The 24,060-nt window shown below is 40.0% G+C and overlaps 1 protein-coding gene across 1 annotated transcript; it reads left to right on the top strand.

Annotated features, from left to right (window-relative positions):
- The first annotated feature begins 3,174 nt into the window (after positions 1-3,174).
- Positions 3,175-23,277, top strand: LOC141435012 (uncharacterized). The gene is made up of 16 exons (XM_074097527.1): positions 3,175-3,195; positions 3,276-3,458; positions 4,474-4,662; positions 9,851-10,285; positions 11,625-11,822; positions 11,970-12,127; positions 12,551-12,644; positions 12,727-13,675; positions 14,230-14,397; positions 15,944-16,046; positions 16,516-16,881; positions 17,103-17,176; positions 17,938-18,019; positions 18,930-19,259; positions 19,800-20,095; positions 20,558-23,277. The coding sequence occupies exons 1-16, from the start codon at positions 3,175-3,177 to the stop codon at positions 20,644-20,646; spliced, it is 3,735 nt and encodes a 1,244-aa protein (XP_073953628.1). The 3' UTR covers positions 20,647-23,277.
- Positions 23,278-24,060: the final 783 nt, after the last annotated feature.

Here is a 24,060-nt window from a genome sequence, read left to right as displayed (position 1 = left end):
AAACAAAGACTACCGCTTGTAAATTGTAACTTGTAGCTTCGTAACATACAGAGCACTGTGAGCTAATCTCTTTTCCTAGCACGATCGAGACTCCACACGGTCATGGCCGGGCTTGAATAAGGATCGAACCATGTATCGCCCTTAGGAAATTGTCTTCCGCAGCATCGTATTGGAAGATTGAGGGCTTGTTTCAGCACTCATTGATAAAATTTATGTGACAAATAAATGTGATGCCGTGAACAGAGACAGATATCTGTCCCATAAAACCTATGAATGAGTGGTAAAACGGGGGGTGAATATCGTTGCCGTTGCAGTGTGTAAAAGCCAGATGTTCATATACTTTTTTAAGATGTGACCTTGACCTTCATTTCAGGCCTTCCAAAGTTTGTTATTATTTTACTGTTATCACAACTTGAATCGGTGCGAAATTGCATTCAGCGTGCACGTTCCCTATAGCCTAAATTTAATAAAGACTGACTCTTTTGGTCTTGGTACTCTTTGGGTGCGGTGATTGCATTAAATCAGGTAAAAAACCTGCCTATTTAAAAATAAGGTTAACGTTAACGTACAAAACGTTTAGATTACGTTTAGATTGTACTAAATAGCCAGGCAGTTTAATTAATTTTACAATCCTTAGATATTAATTATCTAAGACAATATCAGAAAACAATCAAAGTTTCGATTAAACGCATACATACTGAACCCATTGAATATTGAATAGATGGAATCACTAATGTTAATACAATAGGCTATCACCATGGCAACCGGATGCCAAGTATTTCAACCAACTGTTAAAGCTGCAGTACAAGTATTAAAGGGAAGACTTTAAAACTTCGCCTTTTAACTTTTTCTTTAATAAAAAAAAATAATATGAAAGTTGTACACCGATTGTAAAAATTATGATTTGTTTGTGTCTTTTTATGCAAAATGCAAAAACGCAACCCAAATAGGATCACTTTGCTGTCTGTCCGTCCGTCTATTAAGACCCTTTTCCTCAAGACACGGGTGGAGGTATCAAGCTTTCAAGCTGTAATTAATATGAAATACTCAGTAACCATTAAACTTTAAATCTTAAAGTAATCAGTCAAATGTAGGGTGCAGTGTAGGGTTCCGTACGGAAAGCAATTCCGTGTTTTGCATTTGTGTGACAGTTTTGTTTTCAAAAACCTTGCGCCGCGCTTCAAAGATGTTAAAGGATCCTAAGGCTGCGTTTTTCCACTAGGGACATGCGAGGACATGTTTGTCATGAAGCAATAAAAATGCTTTTTTATGGTATAGGGGGAAAACGAGCAAACGGATCGCCTGATGGTAAGCGATTACCGTCGCCTATAGACACCTGCAACACCAGAAGAGTCACAAGTGCGTTGCCGGCCTTTTAGGTAGGAGTACGCTCTTTTCTTGAAAGCTTGAAGGTGACGTCGGCTCGGGAATACTGCAAGTGATAGTTCGTTCCGATAAAAAAAAGGCACAGTAGAGGACTGCCAACCATCTCATTATTTATGACGGTGGCAGCATTCTACACACTGAACGTAGATATAGTTAGTGTTTAGTTATGTAACTATCCCATACATCCCTATATTATTATTATTTTTTCTTTTTTTTTCTTTATTTGTATACCTACTGTAGTTTTTAAGTATTTTATTTGCAATTATATTATTAAGAAAAAATGACTTTCTGCCAAGTTTCTTGCGGCGCATTCTGCTTGGCAATGATGGTCTTTCCGAAAGCGCTGGTAGTTTAATAAATGACGTGTAAAAGTGCCCGTTGCGGCCTATTTACTGAATAAATGATTTGAATTTGAATTTTGAATTTGAATCTAAAATTGGTGGAAGGATGTATTGTTTACCTATCCCCGCATTGTCGAGCTGTTCCCACTAGAGCTGTGCTGAGCGAGAATAGGTCAATGACGCGCTTCTATTGGTTCATGACAAACTCATTCCTCGCAACACATCCTTGCATATCTCTGGTGGAAACGTAGCCTAAGTGTCTCAGTGCGTGAAAACCTTTGGAGTTTCCTTTCTAGTCTTTATTCTAACACCTGAGCTAACAATAGATATAATAATAATAAACAAACCCTTTGTTTGTCTATTGAATCTGGCTCGTTTAGAATGTCCTGTGTTTGGCCAAAACATCGCATAATTGATTGTCAATAGTCGGCGGATGAATTGACAGTATTGCAGTATTGACACATTCCTGTCGCGGACATTGTTTCGGCCAGTTGTTTGTTCAATGTCGAGAAAACGCCTGCTTTCGTCCGAATGCTTCGAGAGCGAGATAAAAGAGGTTCCTTTGGATAAATTTGTTTCGCTTCTGCCGTTGTGTGTACCTATTTGTGACATCGAATTAGAGACTATTACAGATTAATGTAATGAAGTTGGTGGGATTCACAATTGTAACTGTGTGCTATACTAAATTAAAATCAGTGTCGGTTTGATTATTTGATGTGTTTGTTCAGTGCATTGTATATCCATGCATACTTTTAAATAAATGCTTGTCTACCGGTGTATGTTTCAGTAAAAAACTAATTTAAAACTGGTGACATTGTGATAAAATGCGGTGCTTTAGATCCCGATGTAAAATCAATAGTAATTCCCAAAGAAATACGATACTTTGCGGAAAGGTGTCACATGTGTGTACAGTCAGCAGCAAACTGGATGAGTGGTGTTGTGGTGCTCTAATTAATCTAAACACTCTTATTATTCTTATTATTGCCTGGTTTGGGGCCCGCTGACACTGTATTTATGTTACCTAATGTTCTGCATCAATAAAAACTTTTCATTTCATTTCTTTCCCTTCATGATAGTCTGGTAGAGTCCTGTGTACTGTAGAGCATTTTGAGCACCGTAGCCGCTCATCTACTTCTGTTGCTGTCTGTATCTATCATTTAATGTTTTTGACTTCCATACGTTATTGCTGTTATTTGGTTTAATAAACTTCGTCAACGAAAATGAAATCTACCAGGTAACAACTGTCATAATAATCATAGGGCGATTGTCAAAGGCTGTCGAAAATTCGGCTTAATTAAAAAAAAAGAAAAAACAAATGACTGTCAGATGGACCTAAAGACCCGACCACGCGCGTCGACGCGTGCCCATTGGGGCGGCGAACGTTTACTATGTTCATTGCGCGACTAAAACGCATCTTTCCTCACAGCAAGCGCATTAGGCAAAGAAAATGCTCACCGCGCTGCTGGCCGTACGAACTTGGTCGACCCATAAGAGCTTAAGTACTTTAATGCTACACCGTAAAAGTAAAAAGAAACCTTTTTTTTCTAGAGTATAACAACAATCGGCGAGACCAGTACCTCATCCTTTAAGAACCAGGAGGCGGAGGGTGGCGTGGCGGAGCTGGTGGACTTGGAGCAAGAGCTGAGCTCCTTGAGGAGGGGGCTCACCCAGGTAGAGGGGTTAACGCCCTCCAGTGACCCGTTTGGGGACTCCTTCATAGTGCCGTCACAGGTTAGTTCATTCATGATCATCTTTCAAAATTGTTTAAAATCTGTCATGCAAATAAATCCATACTAATATTATAAATGCGAAAGTGTTTGTGTTTGTATGTTTGTCCGTCTTTCACGTCGAAACGGAGCGACGGAACGACGTGATTTTTGGCACAGATATAGTTTATGGGCCAGAGAGTGACATAGGCTACTTTTTATCCCGGAAAAATGCACAGTTCCCGAGGGAACAGCGCGCGATAACCGAATCCCATGCGAGCGAAGCCACGGGCAAAACCTAGTAAATTAATAAATATCATGAGACAATTGACACCAATTGACCTAGTCCCAAATTAAGCAAAGCTTGTACTATGGATACTAGGCAACGGATAAACACACTTACTTATATATAGATAAAAACATGAAAACGTCCAAGACCCCAGAACAAAATATTCGTATTATTCATACAAATATCTGCCCCGACCGGGGATCGAACCCGGGACCTCAAGCTTCATAATCAAGTACTTTTGGTGGCGTCACCTTTTGCCAAGCAGGTAAGCTACCAGATACCTGTGTGGCAGTCCTGCGGCCGTATTGCCTAACGTGCGGGCACTTGCGATCGCTCGCATTCACCACTCTTTCTATCCCCAGTCTACACAGTGCGACAGAGAGGAGTGAAAACGATTGTGATAATGATTCTGTTGAACAATAAGCCCTCTGAACTTATGATACACTCTTTTTCCAAATACGTGAATTACCTATAGTTAATAATTAAGTAAAAGTAAAGTAAAAATAATTCATGAATTAGCATTGCTCTACGTCTGAATGCCATATGACAGAAATTACTGAAAACACAAATTGAAACTTGATCAGGTACAGTCGAGTTCATAAACTTCTGAGCAAAAATTTGTTCAAAATTATCTGAATACGTTTCTACGCCGTTAACAATAGAGTTGTGTTCAGATATTTTTGATCAAATTTTTGCTCACAACTTTATGAATTCGACTGTACTAAACACCATTTTTCTCCGCATCTTTCAGAAGGGCCTGCTCCCCCCGCCCCCCTCGGGATCCTCGAGCCGCGGCCGTAACACCCCAGCGGCCGCCCCTCGGACCATCTTCAGCCCGAACAAGACCCAGCCGTTGCCTTTCGACCTGACAGCCAATACAGAGTTCGAATCAGCTACCACGCCTGTGCCGGCGTTGGTCGACAATATACAGGAAGCACCGGTGAGTTTGAACGTTGTTGAAGTTCAATAGGCTTTGACGTTATTGTAACTTTTGGGTTTAAGTTCAGGAATTTTTTTGCTAGTAAGGGTGATAAATCTTTGGAATAATGACAGTTCTACATTGATACTTTAAAATCGTGTTACGCTGCTAATAATGTAAGGTTGTAGATAGTAGACAAAAGACAAAGCTTAATTTTGAGAAGTCTTTGCTCAGCAGCTATAGGCTGGATGTTTTATGACATTGAGCGTTCATGACCAGAGCCTACTTTTGTTTTATTCACATACGTTAAAGATACGTTGCAGTCTCTGTTGTAAGTTGATTTTGTTAATGATAAGCTGTTGATATCTTTCCAAAAGCGCTGTTAGTATAAAAAATGCATGCAAAAGCGACCTATGAGCTATGGAGAGAGCTGTGCTCGGGGTTTGGTAATGAGGAGATACGTAGAAGAACGAAGGTCAGCGACATAGCTAAGCGAATAAGCTCGTTGAAGTGGCAATGGGCAGGCCTATAGCACGGACAACAGATGGCCGTTGGGGCCGAAAAGTTCTCGAATGGAGACCGCGAATCGGCAAGCGCAGCGTAGATTGTCCACCAAAGAAATGGACGGATACAGGGTGCTAAAATTATGATAAAATTTATATGTATATTGTAACTAAACTAAAAAGTTACAATAACGTAAAAATGCCTTCCTTAATCACTACGCTTTCATTGCTACTAATCTGCATTGTGCATGCAATCCTGCTACGTATACATATATCACCTAGCTCAATGGAATCACATGAATCACCCGACATGTATATAATATCTTCATATATTGTATCAATCGGGGTGATTGCATTGAACTACGAGTAAATCAAAACTTTGTGCTTATTTACTTTCATAATATCTACATAAACGTATTCACGCTTTCATTTCATAGCAATCTATTGAACATAATTGCTCCAACTCTCGAGACTCAGAGCCTGTTTCACTATTCATTGATAAGTTTTATGTGACCGATACCTGTGATGCCGTCTCTGTTTATTTTGTCCGAATAAACAGAGACGACATCACATTTGTCACATATAATTTATTATTGTGTGGGGAAATAGGCCCTTAAGAACGCCAAAAATATACATGATTAAATTATGCAGCGATAGTCATGGGTAGACTCATTGAAACGTTGAGCTGTTTTTAGCTAGATTAAGTGATCTGAGTTGTAGTAATTATGAATGAAAATTGAATTCAATTAAAGAGATGGCAGTTAGCTGATTCATGACCTTTATAAATAACAAAGTGACAATATAGGTACAGACGCTAATTATTAGTTCGAGGCGACTGTACAATTGATTCACGTGATGTTTGTGATTCTTTGTTGATACTCTTTATTGGACAAAATGGGAACACAAAAATACATCATTACATCTCAAGTTATTATGTTAGTTATGTTTGTAATTGGTTTTGTTGTAATAAAATTAACAATAAAAATAGTCACGTGGTTATGAATTTATAAAATAATCGATCAACGACGTCAATGTACCGCAATCTCACGATATATCTCACAGTATCTAAATGAGTTAGAACAAGGGTTAAATCTGTTTTATTATATGGTAGGTAATACTAAAAACTAATAAAACTAATGCAAACATCAAAATAACCCCTCCCACTATACTTCGGAGTTTAGTTTTGACCCACCCAGTGTCATAAAAAAAATACCATTTTACACTCGGTTGCATATTTTTTTTTTTTTTTATTCGACTGGATGGCAAACGAGCAAGTGGATCTCCTGATGGTAAGAGATCACCACCGCCCATAGACACTTGCAACACCAGGGGGATTGCAGATGCGTTGCCAACCTAGAGGCCTAAGATGGGATACCTCAAGTGCCAGTAATTTCACCGGCTGTCTTACTCTCCACGCCGAAACACAACAGTGCAAGCACTGCTGCTTCACGGCAGGATTAGCAAGCAAGATGGTGGTAGCAATCCGGGCGGACCTTGCACAAGGCCCTACCACCTGCAAAATGTCGGAATACTCTCAGAAGTACATTAATTCTACCTGGTATAAAGAACATCACTGTATCCATGGACATTTTGTAACTACTGTTATTTGATGTTAGCAAGATTATGAATTGATTTTAATAATTAAGAGAAAACAAAGATTAACAAAAAGTTATACCAATTGAGAAAATACATGTTTATTGTATCTGGAATTAGCTTCACATTTATGATCATGAATTTCATTACCACTTAAGGGGCTACCCGAGGTTTTCATCGATTTTTGATAAGTTTTGAATCGTATCTCCTACTTTTGCACTACAGATAGAAGTATAAGTCAAGCGGCTATCGGTTCTTCAATCTTTTATCACCCTTTTTGTCCACCGGATTTTGATAAAAATGGATACTTAATTTTGTATGATTTTTTTAAACATTTTCTAGGACAGGGTTACTCAAAGTGGGGTACGCGAACCCCTAGGGGTTCGCTATTCGACGGTAGGGGGTTCGCGACTACGTGACTCCAAAAACCACCAGGCTGCAAGACTAGCAAGATGATTAAGATTGGTTTTTGGAGTCTTTTTGTATTTTTATTTTTAGTTCCTCCAACAGTCAATTTTATTACTGGGGGGGGGGGGGGGTTCGCTATGGTCTAGAAACTTTAACAGGGGTACGTGGAGCCATAAGTTTGAGAAACCCTGTTCTAGGAAAACACTTATTTTGTATCTCTATTGACGTGAAAGGCCTAACATATATGAAATCTACATATCTGGGTTCGTCTTTGACGTCTCTAAAAACGTGTCGAGGGTTTTCATTTGAAACTAATTAACACAAAAGTTATGGCCAGAAAAACAGCTTTTTGGCTTAAAATTGTGCAACTTTGATGCCAAATATCTCGAAGACAATAAACTTTGAAGTAAATATGGGATACTATATTGCTTAAAGCCGTTGTTGTTAATATAATAAGCTACAAAAAATATAAGAAAACTAAGGAATTCAGATCGAAGGTCATTGGGGCATGGGATCCAATTAATGTATCCATATTACTTTTGCTTGTTTGTGACAGATAAATGTCATTTTAGCTTATACCATATCTATCATAACCCTTAGCAGTAGATTAAACACGTCATTCTATCATATTGCAGTTCTCATGTCTTGTCATGTCAGGTCATTTTATATTTTATCATTATTGCAGTAATTTTACATAATTTAATCGATTATCAATCCCAATCGTAAATAGACATTTCGTTACTGAATTATTGCGTTATTTGTTTTGAAAGATATTATTCTTGTTTAGATAAATTATTGATACTAGACGGTAGATAAATTGGATAACGACGTGTGAATAGACAGTAAAGTCGAAAAACTACAACACATACAAAACCGGGGTCCTTTGCATTTGCATGCATTGGGTCGATTCTAGGGTATGCAGTTGATAGTTTCCGCCGCAGCAGCGCGCCACCAGCACTAGTGCTGCTTACCCTGCTGCCTACTCAATGCACTCCATAGTGTTCTTTATAATGATCTCACTACAAAATATAACTACTGTCTGGTCTCGATAATTTGCTAATGTCCCAACAATCAACACAAGCGACTCTTAGGTAGGGTTTTCCTTAGTATTTCCGTTTCCGTTTTAACGTTCGCGAACATACATCTTTCTCCCCTATCCAATTAGCCGCGAAAGAGAATGTTTTATGAATAGAAAAACATAAAGTCCTGCATTGAAGTTACTGCATTTTGAAACAAACCTATACAACTCTTGAATATCCTCGGAAAAAAAATAATGCAGCATATATGCAGCTATATTTTAAAAGAGACACGCATGAAGTTCTTAATTTAAAATTTAGCGTGTTACCGCTACGTTATTGAATAGACAAACGACTATATAGAGGAGCGATTTTTAAAAAGATCGTATTCTCAATTTGGTAAATAAAGTGATACGTCTTTTGAAAATTAGTTCCACAACTGTATTTAGCTGCCACACTTGCATGTCCCCTACTCGTACTTAGTCAGTGTTGTCCGTGAATGTTCGCTTCAACGTTCCCGCGTCGATCTGTGAATACTCAATACAACGAGTAAAAAGACAATAGTAGTAGCTACGTCTCTGTCCCTCCGCACACGGGCGATGCTCAGGCGTTTCGATCTGCGTTATTACCGACCATAACATATTGGGGAAAGTTAGCGATTTATACTAAGTACTATAGAGTACAACCGCACTAAAATGGTAAGAGATATACCTCTAAAACCGCTGGTTTAATGCGACTCCAACCAATCACGTGTGGCTATGTTCTTTCAATCCTAACTGGTTAACTTGAACATACTAAGTATATAGCAACTATAATTGTAATGCGAATTCATAAGGCGAGTCTAGACGTTTAATTTAAGTAATAAGTCAAGTATTGTGACATTTGAAAAGTGTTATGCATTTGATATCTTGCACAAAAGTTAAATTGCGTATACTTATACAATTGCATACTGGCATGATAGATAAAACAATATAGCCTTCATTAAAATACATCAACGTTGTACGTCGCATGTGTATCAAAATATCAGTAGTGCAGTGAAATGAGTTCGATTGGAATCACTTTATCGATGTAAGTATTTTCTCGCGTTTTAATAAATTGTACACCTTTAACAAAAACAATCACTGGACACTTTTTTGATAGGTTTTATAGCGCAGTTGAAACGCTGGAAGCATGGGGTAGATTGCTTCTTAATTCGTTATACTTTGTTCGAAAGGAACCCTGTTCTTTCTATTTAATGATGTTCTATTTAATATGGTGCTCTCGTTACAAACATATGTCATAGTAATCTTTTTTTTACGCAGTAAGATGTACTTTTTTGAAGAACGACGGACTGGCTCTTTAATAAACTGTCTACATAATCTTGAGAGCGAAAGATATAAAGTATGCTTTTTTTATTGCAACAAGCATGCGATAATCTAGTACGCACCCTAAAAATCCGAATAAAGTGTAACGAATTAAAAAAAAGTGTGCCCCGCCCTCTGTCGACCGCTCACCGCTCAGTAGTTGGTCGTGCGTTCGCTTGCCGCCCCCCCCCCCCCCCCAGCCGCCGCGAGCCGCCGCTGACCCGCTGCCCTGTTGCAGGTCCGGCCCGCTGCCGCCCCGGCCCTCAGTTACGACGTATTCACCGAACTAGACCCCCTCGGCACCGGCCGGAGTAAACCTTACGTTGACAAAAAACTCTTCTTTCAGGAGCTCAAAAATCCGCCAAAGAAAGTGCTCAAAGACCTCGTACCCACACAGCTCCTCACCGATATACCGGCTGAGAAGCCAGGCGACTATCAGGCGACCATGACATCGCTGTCGCGGCAGTCCGGAGGGACGGTTTCGATCGGGCGGCCGCTTTGCCCGGGGCACTTTTTCGCGACGGTCGACCCGTTCGAAGAGACCGATCCGTTCGACAGCACGGACCCTTTCTCGGAGTCGTTTAAGGACGATCCGTTTACGAGTATGCAGGAGTTTCCGAAGGCGCCGCGCGATGCAGGGGCCGTTCTGCGGGAAGAGGTTAAGCGGAAGCTGACTAGGGAGGACAGGGGCGAGGGGGAGGGGCGGAACGTGTTCAACGGGCCGCTGCAGGTGACGCTGCCCCCGGAGCCCGTGCCTAAGTCGCCTAGGCTGCAAAGACAGGTACTACACTTACTTGGTTAATCTTTTTTGGTTACCAGTATCTACAATAAAAAAAATGTTTCATGAAATTTTTTAATGCTAAATCTGCATATCTCTAAGCTAGCTACTGGCGGATGCTGTTACAGCATTTCATCTGCATACTCATCGACAATGTATGTGTTCCTACTTCCTAGCTATTTCTTGCCAAATAAAGAGTAACTGCTTCGACACAGACGATGCCACTACATCAAATTCGGAATAAACATTAATAAAAATTGGGCATATTTGGATATCTAGTTATTCGCAGAACTACTGTACTTTCTTAGCCACTATTACTTAGCTATCAAAACAAGAAAGAAGTTCTTTCATTTCAAAGTCGCAACTCCCTTCCAAGAAGCGGCAGCAAAGTGGTTTGGTTTGACTTTTGGCCTCTCCAGCAGTTTTTAGAAATTTTCATGCGAGATTTACCGTAAGCTTTTTACTGAAGAAAAACATATTGAGGTTCCATATTGTCCATATTGGTGGGGCCATATTGTCTAATGCGCGGGCGCTCGCCATCGTTTTCATCATCTCGTTATTTATACCCTCAAAAATATACCTCGTTGAGTTTCTTGCCGAATTCTTCTCAACAGAGGTTTTTCCGAACCGGTGGTAGATTTTTTTTGACATTCATAAGTGCTTGTTATAGCCTAAATTGAATAAAGATATTTTGACTTTGACTTTGACATGCTGCATCGTTTAACAGAAAGAAGTGGTGAAAGCAATTGTGATTCAGAATGCGTTAGACAATAGCTTTTGCATTCACCTACGAAGCAATGAGGGCTATCGTTTTTTGTCTCACTTGATGGCGCACTGTTGCGTGAGGTTTTTAAGTGTGGCTTTCAGAGTGTTATGACGGGCGTTAAAACAAAGTTTAGATTAAAATCATATTTAGTACACCTTAAAACTGTACCATAAAAATATCCAGCAACCACAGTGTTGCTTAGTCCCATTTTGTTCGGAAAAAAAGGGAGGACAAAAGTTTCCGTAAGACAAAACTGTCTCAAAACACAGACATTCATTGTCCCGTAACGCATAATTGCCATAATTAATTTCAGGTAATGCAAAATATTCACAAAATTATTCTAATTATAAATAAACCCACGTAGCTCACCCAAAAACTATGAGATTTGACATTTCGGAGACCTCACGCTACACTAGCGCCTCTAGCGGCGAATTAATTCGCGATAGCCCTCATTTAATGGTGTTTGTAAAGTTTCTGATCCGCAATGGGCCCGTGTGGTAACTACAGCCTGCTTAATTTGAGAGGCCAGAGAGGCCTGTGGGACTAGGTCAAAGATGATGGTGAACACCGTTCCAGAACACGACAGACACAAGCGCAATCCGGCAGCGTCCGCAGCCGAGCTCGAAGCTGAGCGTAGACAACGCGTCGCCGCCGCCGCCGCTGCCGCCGAAGAAGATCAGCGAACTGGCCATAGCGCGTCCACCGCCGCGGCCCCCGCAGCCCGACGACGAAGGGCCGCCCCTGCCGAGACCTGTCAGGAAGAAAGAGCCTTTGGTAAGTAAAAATAAATAAAAAAATATGGAGAAAGAGATGGTGCGCTAACACAGCTTGCGTTTAATCGCAGTGCGTGCTAAGCTTTAGTTTTCCATTGAGATTAATAAATGCTTACTTATTTCTAGCCTAGACTATTTTTGTTTGCAGGCTGATCGAAGTATGAAGCCGCGACTCTCCTCAGCGGCGACAACGAGCAGCGAGGACGAGTACTTGTCGCCGGCGCCGCCGCCGCTGCCCGCCGCGCGGCGCTTCGACATCACGCTGAGTCAGCTGCTGACTTGCAGCATGGACGAGTTGGCTCACAGGTATAGGCTGACTGAAGCATGAAGCAGCGTACTTAGCGGCGGCAACGGGCAGTAAGGACAAGTACTTGTCGCTGGCGCTGCCGTGAACTGTCACGTCACTTGTTAGCGAACTCAATTGACTATTTATTTTGAAGACACTTAAAATCAAATTTTACAGTTTATTCAAAATTTGGTTTTGCCTGCGACTACATCTGTGAAAAATTCGTTTATCACTATTCCACAGGAACTATGCAATTTTCTGCGATAAAAACTATCCTATGTCCTTCCCGGGGTCTGATATTATCTTCTATAAACTATGTATTTTTTTAAATTAAAGTTGTGTTTGTATGCAAGGTCGTAAGTCAATGTATTCCTGTGTCCTGTGAACCTGCCCAATGTGCATGGCGTGGTGATTTAAATACAAAGTCTTGTATTATATTTTAGATTGCGGGTACCGGCGGCAACGTTGTCGTCCATGACTCTACCTCAACTCACAGACTACCTCCGGTCGTATCTAGCGGCTGACAACGACAGAGCGGTAACTAACCAACATACCTCCTTTAATCTAACACTAAGCACCAACATGTGCATCATTAAAACTAACGCTCTCTCTTTTGCAGCATATTCACGTAGAACCTTCAATGAAACCTGAAAAAGATAGACCTTCGTTCACTATACCTATTTCGACAGCAGTAACCGATAAACCTCCGCCAACTGCCCCCTCAAAACCTAAAGATTTCAAACCTCAATTCGAAGACAACTTCGCCCCGACTGAAGTTAGCGACACTTTTGTAGCGAATTTCGACGATTTCGACAAAAAGGCCAACACCACTTACGATAGATACGCGGCGTTCAGAGAAATACAAGAGCAAGAACTAAAAGAAAAATCAATACTGGACCCTATAGATGACAAGAGTGTGGAGTCAGAACCGAAGCAGGACTCTGACGAAAAAGAAGAATTAGCGGCCATCAACGATATAATGCGAACTAATCAAGAACGGGAAGACATTAAAGAAAACAATCGAAGCCCCTTAAAAACCTTAGACGAATTAACGCTAGATTCATTCAACATGTTCCGAAAATCCGTGAGTCCGAAACCGACTCAAATCGATTTGAAAATCGAAGACATAAAATCAGTTATGAAGAATTTGCAACTGGAACAATCTAGAAGATCGGTATCGCCAAGGGAAAATAATAACGAAGTTAAGACTGAGAATACTAACGATAGATACGCGGCTTTAAGGGAAATTACTATAACTGAGCCTCAGGACGAATTCGAATCGATACCGCCTGAAGCGCCGAAGGAACGAAAACGTTCCGACGAGAAATCAGACGGTTTCGACAACTCTGATTTCTTCGATTGCATCGACAACAGCAGCTTGTCTTTCTCGCACGTGGATGATGCTTTTAGGAAGAGCCCGGTCGTGAAAGAGAAGGAAGAGGTAAAAGTCGAGGAGAAAAAGGAGACGCCAGCTGAGTTGGCGCCTGCGCGAGATTTGCAGCCGCCGGCGAGGCTGTCTGCTGGGTCTATCAGTGATGTGGCCAGCGGGTCGTCGCCGGATACAAAAGGTATAAATAGTGTCACACTATAGGAAATTTGGGGTCCCTTATGAAGGAGCCCTTATTATATTAGGGAGCATTCCCACGTTTTCTTTTGTACCGCCCTAAGTTAGAGTATGGTTCTGTTAAAATTGAGTAATTCAATCCTCACCTGTTTTTTGTGGAAAACTTGAAAAAACATACTACAATACAATACAATGACTCTTTATTGAACATCAACACATAGTAAGCAGTAGAGAAAACACAGGTATCAATATAGATTTTCTAAGGTAAGCAATAGGCGTCCTTTTCGCTTCAGAGCGATCTCTTCCAGGCATCCTTTACAATAGACAGAAGTAAGGATTAGATTAGGTTTTAGACATAGGTTAGGTTAGAGTTGCATCAATTCGCGCGCCCCAGCTACGCGGAAGTTTTTAGACAACTTCCTACTTAGACCAGTTGCTTCTTAGACCAGTTGCTTCTTAGACCAGTTGCTTCTTAGACCATTTACTACTTAGACTAGTTGCTTTTCAGACGAAATGATACTAACCCAATATTTACCCGACGTCTTGTTTTCTGTTCAGAGAAATGTGTGTCGCCTCGCGGCACGACGCGCGCCGGGCGCTGGGCGGTGCTGGGCGCGGGCGCCTCGCCGTGGTCTTCGGACTCGCGCGACAGCGAGCCGCGGCACGCGTGGCGCGAGGGCCGCCGCCGCCGCCACCACAGCCCCGCCGCGCCGCGATCTAACACCGGTAACTTTATCTTTTAGGCACATCAAACCAATCATCATATCAGCCATAGGACGCTTACTGTTAGACATAGTCGTCCCCCATAGACTCTAGTATTAGCCTCTTAGTTAAACCTGCGGCTTTAACTAGGTCATCTGTCTTAACTCGTTGGTTGATATCCTACGTTGCGCTTGCCGATCCGCGGTCTCCTTTCGAAAACTTTATGGCCCCAAAAGACATCTGTTCTCCGTGCTATATGACCTGCATATTCATATTTAATCACATAAGGGTAGTAACATGGTGAAACCCAATTCAATCCAGTGTTTTATAGAAAATTTTAAAGTGTTAGTGTTCTTTTTTCAAAAGTCAATTATGGTTTTCACGAAAAACAGACGCACTAAGTCGTAGAGTTGCGGAAAACAGCCCGTTACTACCTGTATCAGTCAATGAGGGTATCGCGTATGAGGCCGCTAGAATCGTAGCTGTAGATCCGAAACTCATCTCATAGTTTTTGGTTGAGCTATGCGGGTTTATTTATAATTAGCTAATATGGTGAATATTTTGCAATTCTGAAATTAATTATGGCAAATATGCGTTCCGGGGCAATGAATGTCTGTGTTTTGAGACAGTTTTGTCAATGGGGCTAAAAGACTCCCTTTTTATCCGACAAAACGAGTTACGCAACACTTGGTTGCTCGATATTTTTATTTTAAGGTGCTTCAATATGATTTTAATCTAAACTTTGTTTTCACGCCCGTAATAACAGACTTTGAAAGCCACACTTAAAAACCTCGCACAACAGCGCGCCATCTAGTGAGACAAAAAACGATAGCCCTCATTGTAACAATTTATGAGGATGTAGAAATCGTAGCTGTAGATCCGATAACTCACAGATAGTTTTGGGTCGCCCTAATGCAAACAGCGCTGTTGCAATACTTATGCTAATATGGATCCGACAACTTTTTCGTTCCGATTTACATCTTTAGGTATCGGTCCGACCTAATGTGAACCAGCTCTGAATGAACTATAGACAATGGGGGTAAAAGACAGGCGAAATATCGATAGTATCGTTGACGGTACGGTCTTGCTTGCAATTGGCTCATTTAGTTATTTAGCCAATTGCAAACAAGACCGTAACGTCAAGAAATCCTCACGACACTAACGCCATCTAGCGATATTTCGCCTGTCTTTTAGCCCTCATTACGTTGCTCACCCGCGACCTGAACAAAAAATAAAACAAAGTAATGTGGTCGTTTCTTGGATGAACAAAATATTATTCTGTACAAAATATTTGGACACGTAACTTTTCTTTTGTGAATGGAACAAAAGATGACAAAGACGAAGCGCGTCAAAGTTCGGGGGTGACGTCACGCGGAACTTTAGCTGTATCTACATCTTTTTGTTATTGAATTGACAAAAGAAAAATACGTATTCAATATTTTAGTGACAATCTAACTGACGGATTAAGTAGATTTTTTTAAACTACACCATTATTTTACAGTTCATTGATATGGAGCTCCGCAAAGTAACGCCTGAGTAAATAAAGCAGCATTTACCCCCATGTTCGCAGTGCAAACGTCGTCGTCATCGCGCGACGTGTCCCCCTGGGAAGAGGAGCCGCCTCCGAGCAGGCTGCAACGACCGCCTTCACACCATCGCGACAGAGAATCCAGGTTAACCATTGTTAAACCTTCTTGTTTACATTTTAAATATTGAACACCCTAGCCATTTGTTGATACCGTTTATATTTATAATTTTAAATACCCATACTGGTTCTTTTTGTTTGTCGTCTGAACTTCATTCTTGTATGTATTTATACGTACTCGTGAACATACTTCGTATTTTATCCCAGCAAGTCTGCTTTCCCTCAAGTTCCTTCATTTGTAGTTGCTGCGCTATTTATTACTGTACCCTTAGTGTAAGTTTTCGGTTACAAAATACGTCTCGATCGCGTTCGCGTTAAAATCTCAATTTGTATGGTAACACGAACATCGCAAACGTTCTTGTGAAGTTAATTTCTAAATTAGTCGTCCACGGCTTACTATGTCAAACTGGTTTTTGGAACTCAATGAGTAGTTTTGTCAAGTCAATGTAAGTAATTTTAATGTTAAACACTTCTAATATACATTCTCACTTATTCAGGCACAATTCATCCGGTTCAAGAGAATGCCTAGATTCCGGCAGTGGGCGAGAAAAGGATAAATTGAGAGACAAACGCGACAGCAGAGACAGAGATAGAGATGTCAGTAGAGATGGTAGGGAATCGAGAAGAGACTCCGGCAGTGGGCGCGACCGCCGCGATGTAAGCAAAGATAGAGATCACCGAGATCACAGAAGAGATCGAAGGAGTCGAGACAGGGAGAAGGACACGTGGGATAGGGATAGAACGTATAGTCGAGAAAGGGATTATAGGGACTCGAGGAGTAGAGAGCGGCCTGCAATGGACTATAGGGAAAAAGAACGGGACCGACATAGGAAGCCGAGGCACTCTTATGATGAGGAAGAAGAGTAAGTTCTTAACACGCCTTTATTAGCTTAACCTGTAACCTTAACTAAGTACGCAAAAAACCTCGAAGTCGGTTTAAAAAAATCCAAATTGATAGGTGACTGACGCGTTTTGACCTCAACCAGAGTTCATCCTCAGAGTAATACAATTCACTACTAACTACGAGTGTCCACCAGTTTTCGTTCATCATGTTAATAATATTGTAACATTTTATTTTATTTAGTTACAGCGATGGGTGTGGATCGGGGCGATCGTCTCCACGAGACCGATGGTCGGATCAACGATGGCGGAGAGACGGTAATTACTAGCACTGTCAGCTAACAATAAGAAAACAGAATGATAATTACAATTAATTAATTCCATCAGGGCTGAATGCTTTCAATACTGTCATCAAAATAAAAATAAGTTTTTGGTGAAAATTTTATTTTTAATACAAGCTTTTTTGCTGACTGTACTTTTTGTTGACTTTACATGCATTGTCACCCAAACTACATTTGCATACCAAATTTCAAGTCGATGCCATTAACCGTTTAAGAGTTCCGTCCTGAGGAGACGATCCTGGCCGGACTATCAGATTATTGTATTGTCACGCAAATTACATAAGTATGCCAAATTTCAAGTCAATCCGAATACTTCTGGAAGTTCGTCGAATTTAACTTGCAAGATTTGACTACAGACAGATAGACAACGGGGCAGGTGAAACTAAATAAAAGCTTGCAATAAAACAAAAATCACAACGTTTATTCTGTAAGTAGGCCGCAATGGGCTCTTTTACATGTCACTTTTTTATACTACCAGCGTTTTCGGAAAGATTATCGTTGCCAAGAAAAATGCGCCACAAGAAAGTAATTTGTTCCAAAATTGAATGTAATTGACGTTTGAACTTGTTTCTATTCTGATTACAGTTTGATCATAGTACCGCACCATAAAATATCGAGCGTGCCACAGTGTTGCGTAGCCCCGTTTTGTTCGGAAAAACTCGTAGACTGTAATGAAACTAATAAATCAAGACTTTGTGTTTATTTTTTTTACCTCTAATTAAAGGTTTTTTTTTTCAGATCGAAATTACGGTTCACTTGGGTGGCGGGAATCGCGACGTAGGAACGAAGCGAGACAAGTCGAGGAACTTAGCGACCGAAGGTATACTAACGTTAAAAATATATAATATTGTATGTATAGAATAAAACACTAAATAAAGGGAGCAAATTGTACAACAACGTTTATATCCATCCGTGCCGCAGGCGAGGGTTGTTAGTTGGGTCTATACTCGAGTCCAGAATTAGGAGAATCAACTTGACAGTTCATTACACACAAATGTTGCCACAGTTACACCAGTGCTGTAATATCGATGTAAAAAAATAATAATATCGATGTTAGAAAAAACTCAATACGAAATAATAATAAAAGAAATCTTTTATTTGAAAGATTTCGAAAAAATGTTGAACATCGGGAAGGACGCCATCCGCCATTTTGTTTTATTGACATTTCATATATTATGTCATTCGACTTAACCGCCATTGGCTTGCTTGGAACTATTTCATTCCGCGTCTACACAAGGTTATATCGACAAATTTGTAACGACATATTCCTAAGCCTATTTTTTTTGCTATGTCTGGTATGGTAACATTTTGAGGTTGTCAATCTAGTTCGCCTAATTTTGGACTCGAGTATAGGGTAAAATAGCTTTTATTGAACAAACTATTGCGAGAAAATTAAATAGCAACACAGTATCTTATTTTTTAGATAGCTATTTATATAATAATTTGTTATAAATAGCTGAGTTTTATTAATATAAATGTAAAACACAAATTTGTTCGTGGCTGTTGGCGCCTGATTTCCTTGGTCTTAGACGAAGATTATATTTTATGCAATAGACCATAAAAAGTCATTTTATTTCGCCGAGATCTAGCATAAATACGAAGTTTACGAGCTTGACAAGTGAAAACTATTTTTTACAATCAGTCATCCGTCGAAAATAAATAAAAAACTACATTTGCATTCAAAATTTACTCTTGCCTAGCTTATAACCAAACCATCTTTCCTATCTCAGGTACGGCTCAACACTAGGTTGGCCCGCGCGCCGCTCCAACAACAGCTCTTCCCGGCGCGAATCCGACCGGGACACGCGTGACCCACGGGACCTCCGTGACCCACACCCCCGTGACCCCCGCGACCCACGTGATCCTCGCGACATCCGTGACCCGCGCGACTCACGCCGCCGCACGCGCCGCGAGGAACCTAGAAGGCCGAGGGATTACCGCTTCTCTAACGATTTCTCGCCCAGGGAGCGAGAGCATGCGAGCCCGTTCGACAATGACTTCCAAGAGCCGGCGCCCGTTGTTAAGAAGAGGGCGCCTTACACCAACTTAGAGGGGACTAGGTGAGTGATATTGGTATCTTACTATATCCTACTATTATTATAGATGTCCCGTGGCGAATCGGGCTGGGACACGCGTGACCCATGGGACCCACGGGACCCATACTCCGTGACCCACATGACCCACGCGACTAGCGTTGCACGGGGCCCACACTCCCGTGACCCCCATGATCTGCACGACTCTTTTTTTTTACTTTTAAAATACGAGTATATCATTATTGTTTGACAAATAGTTTAAGAAGATTTTTTTAAAATGTCTTGAAAAAATACAGACATATGGACGTATTAAATTGCCAATTAGACTGAGAGATCCGTAGAAAGCTCATACTAAATTTCATTCATCTAGTTTACAAAAAGTTTGCGTCTCATATCTAAACGCAAACTTTATGCGCTCGCATCTTCCCTACTTTAAAAAAAAATTGATGATTTTTACGTTATCCGTTTTATTTTCCAGTTTCACGTTAATTTATTTATTTAATAGTAAAAATTTGAGTTCCATGCTGATTCCCTATTATAATTTGATTTGCAACTGGCTCTTTCTAGATTTGCATTCGAGCCTGAAGAGATAACCGCGTCGCCTCTTTCAACGGGCAGTGCGCGCGCCCATGAGTCCGACTCGCCCGCGACACGGTTCCGATTCGACTCCGACTCCGTCTCCCCCCGTTCCATGTTCGAGGACGACTTCACGACGATCTCGACTCCGAGAGGTAGAACCGCCTCCATAGCGGAGGAGGACGAGGACGTGCCTCCGTTGAGAGCCAAGCCGCAACAGCAGCAACGGGACATTAAGAAGTCGGAGTCTGTTAATATTTTCACACGGGAGTCTGATCCTTTTGAAGGTTAGTTTAGATTATTATTTGTATCTGTGTAACGTACGTATTGTGTGTAATTCTTTCAAGTTAAAATGTGTAAACTCAGATGTTTGGCACGCAAGTAGGTTAGAAGAATAGAATAAATTGACTAGGTGTAAAAAAGTATATATGAAATCTTACATGAAATCTTAAGCACAAAATATATTGTCACTCAGCAAATGCTGATGCGATGGCGCTGGTTAGATTAGCGACCTTTTAACACCTTAATTTTTAAATTCCGTGGAATTCTGACAGTTGTCAATTAGATGTTTCAGGGATAGCAAACATTTTTTCCTACTAAACTTTTTTTTTAAACCTGTAATATAGTATTTGACAACTTCTGAATTTGCCATATCGTGCAGTAAATAAGCTCTATGTAATATGTACGTCTCGGGCGAAATAGCGCGTTTTATGCACTTGTTGTGCAATCTATGTATACTTTTGTTCAAGGTGACGATTTCTTCGCCTGCACGGGCTCCGACCGGGCAGCGCGCCGCGAGAACTGGCCGGGAGACTTCCAGGGCTTCGACAATGCGTGAGGACGCAGCGTGCGCTTCGTCGTGTGACGGAGAGTGTACGAAGGGACCTTTTAGTGACACTTGCCATTAAACCAAATAGGATCGTACGTGTCTAAATACTCCCACAGTGTTTCTCGACCTCATCCCTTATCGACGGTGTCGTACGCTGAAACGAAAAATGTTTTCGCGTTGCAGTTACAGCTTGTTTAGATGGTGCGGGAATCGCCCGATTTTTTGTTACATTGCTTAGCCGTGCGACTTAATTTAAATGATCTTTCGTCTAGTGAATAATGTTCTCCCGTCGTATTTTCTTGGATAAGCTCGTATTTACCTCGCTATCTCAATTATCTTCAGTAAACTAGTTGAGAAAGCGAGATAAATATGAACTTTTCCGACAAAATACGATGGCAAAATATTATTCACATCTGTACCTACCGCAACACGCATGATATGTCTCGCACCGTTTAAATGAGGATTTATAGTGGATAGTTATCTTCCATCGGATTCGTAAAACACGACTATTACCTATCGCTGTTGCCGCGTCTCTTAGTTATTTTAACTTATGCCGGTAAGTTGATAATTGCACTACATGTTCAAACCTGTTTTTTTATTACCGTCTCCAAAGGTTGTCTGGAACTACTTTAGCTATAAGATTTTGAACATGAAACTACCGTGAGACTCACTCATATTAAATATAATGACCCGGATAACTCACGTCTTAAATCGAGTTTAGCTCGACATGTTTCGGGCTAATCCGTAGCCCTTCGTCTTCGGAGCCTCCGAACTATAAAATTATACATGAAAATGATTAGAATAAAAGTATTTGGACAATTCCTTGTTTTTTAGATAATATTTACATTTTTTTTTTGGCCGTAGATTCTTTCAGTATATATTACCTCATAACTACTAGGGTAATTTCACTGTATAAGCAAGCATAAGCGGCTTATATGTACTCATGTTCATGTATTTAAAATACGATTTTAAGTATGGACGCGATAACAACAATGGGAAATAGGTTTTCGTGGTTTTAGAGTTTTTCCGATATGAAATGAAATGACTTTCCACTATAGCTGTGTTTGACGCGAGTCTACCCGTCTTCTAGATATTAGTGTAGTACCGCAGCTATTTATACCTAACTGTAAATTAGGCTACGCACCCATTGACCATTGTCATCCTAGTATTATGTATATTGTTGAGGCGTGTATGGGTTTGGAGCGGACTCGAGTGCGTACATGCCTTTATACGCAACCTGTGATATGTATAAGCAACGCCCTATACAATTGCTTTGTTGATAATGCTTTTATAGTGCGATAGACTTTACGACTAGTAAACTTAATTTTGTTTGTCGCAGCTCACACAGAATTCCTATATCTATAGGTATAAGTCTGTACTGAACTTGACAAGAATTTTATAAGGGGCTAATAAAATCCAGCGTACAGTCAAAGAGTTAACTTTCTATTAAAGATTTAATTTAATTATCAGTTAGAAACTACGACTACACCATGCGTGAGTCGCAATGCGTACCGTCCCTTTCATCGTGTCTCGTTTAATTGCTGGTCAATTATTATTAACAAAGACACGTACACAACTGGTCCTTGGTAAACAAACTTGCCGTACTGAATCTTTAGACGTATGTGGGTCAGTATTAAAAGTAATACAATCTAGAAACAGGTATTAAGAAATAGTATTTTTTCTTTCGGGCACAAATGCTTTATTTTATTTATTTCCATAGCATGATTGACCAAGATTTATGTCGTTATCAGTTTTATAGACCTAATAGCACAGTCTAATAGTATCAATTTCTTTTATACTAGTAGTTACTGTTGGAGAAGAACAGGTAATTTTACGCCGGCGTCTTATTCAACTAATGCAAAAGAAGGATTCCAATAAAAAAAAATACGGAAAAATAACTGCCTAGCTTTTAGCTTTTATAATAACGAAATTTTAATTTCCACTAAATCTTGCGCTTCTTTCGCTATAGAAAATTGAAAATAAGAACATTATTTCGTGAATTTACATTTCCCTATAGTTAAACTGGTCTCTAGGCATTTTAGAACAAAATTACTGGATCATAAATGGGTCCAACTGTAAATGTGAGACTTTTAACTTTTCTTAGACGTTTATACACTTTAATGCATTTCTTACCAAATCAAATAATTTTTAAGTATTTTTAAGTTTCAGCAAAACAGGAATCCGATTGTTTTAATTAGTTGTTAAGTTATGTGAATAATTTTCTGTGATATTTTATTTTATTGTGATGTTTATTTATTATTTTCGAATATTACGATTGACTAGAACTTTTTGAGTTTTTGGACTATTCATAGTTTTAATACTGCTTCCATTTATATGGATTACATTGAATCTACTCCTAAATATTGTAAAAACATCCTTATACTTACGATAAATGTATCTCCAATATAAAATACTCATAAATTTTAAAGCATTCATGTGAACTAAAATGTTACCTATACCTAGTATTTGCGAAGTCAGTTTTTATATAAATGTATTGTATTTTTTGTACATAATGTAGTTAGATGAAATTAATTATGTGCAATTATTATCACTTTTACGGCGCAATACCAAAGGTTTTTTTGTTCTGTAACTGTTGTGTAAAATATTTGGAGTTATTAAATTATAACATTATGAATGAAAATAGCTTATTCTTTATGTATCCCTTGCCAATAAAAAGAGCTTACTTCAGTATTTTGTGCTACGTATAAAATACATTCTAGAAATATACAAAGCCACAAAAATAATATGTACTATTCCATATTAGGCGTAATCAATCATTAAAGTCGATACTTGTTTCATTTTTGTTTGGATGGACAGTATGTAGACATTTTTTTTCATGATTGTACTAGTAGCATAATGAAACGCAAAATGTCTACAAGACAGTGGCGTAAAGGCAATTTGCGTTGATAGCGTCAGCAGTGATTAGATTAAATGCGCCTGGGAAGTTATCCATATAGTAAACGATTTGTGAATCGGTAAAAATTATTCTTCCTTTTTTTGCGCTTGAAGGTGATTTTGAATTTCCCGCGACTCAAAAATGTTGCATCAAGTCGCCGCGCCGGCCGAGCAGCAGCGACAAGATGGCTTCTTGCAGGAATGGTCTTGGTCTTGGAAGCTGATTTCTTAATGTCATTTAGTAGCTGTCGTGGCAGTGGTACATATAAAAGAAATTGGAGTGAATACAAAAAAAATAACAGTGTTTTTGCCGAAATTGAAGAGGTTGTTTTTTCCCAGCTTTATCGCTAAATGTCACGTGACTAGATTTATCGAGGCTGCAAACGAGCGACTAGCAACTGCATGTGGCCCCACCTTGACGCTACTTTTTTGAGTCGCGGGAAATTCAAAATTACCTTAAAAATGGGGTCACGTGACCAGATTTACCGCTGCAATCGAGCGACGAGCGACTGCATGTGGGGGCACACA

This window comes from Choristoneura fumiferana, chromosome 14 (assembly GCF_025370935.1).
Source record: "Choristoneura fumiferana chromosome 14, NRCan_CFum_1, whole genome shotgun sequence".
Classification (NCBI taxonomy): domain Eukaryota; kingdom Metazoa; phylum Arthropoda; class Insecta; order Lepidoptera; family Tortricidae; genus Choristoneura; species Choristoneura fumiferana.
Note: the sequence above shows the minus strand (reverse complement) of the source record. Positions and strands in the feature narration are given on the sequence as shown.

Coding starts and splice junctions, on each gene's coding strand:
- LOC141435012 (XM_074097527.1), top strand. CDS start 3,175: ATGCTCACCGCGCTGCTGGCC. Junction 10,286..11,624: donor CGCCTAGGCTGCAAAGACAG/GTACTACACTTA, acceptor ACACCGTTCCAG/AACACGACAGACACAAGCGC. Junction 16,047..16,515: donor CATCGCGACAGAGAATCCAG/GTTAACCATTGT, acceptor TCACTTATTCAG/GCACAATTCATCCGGTTCAA.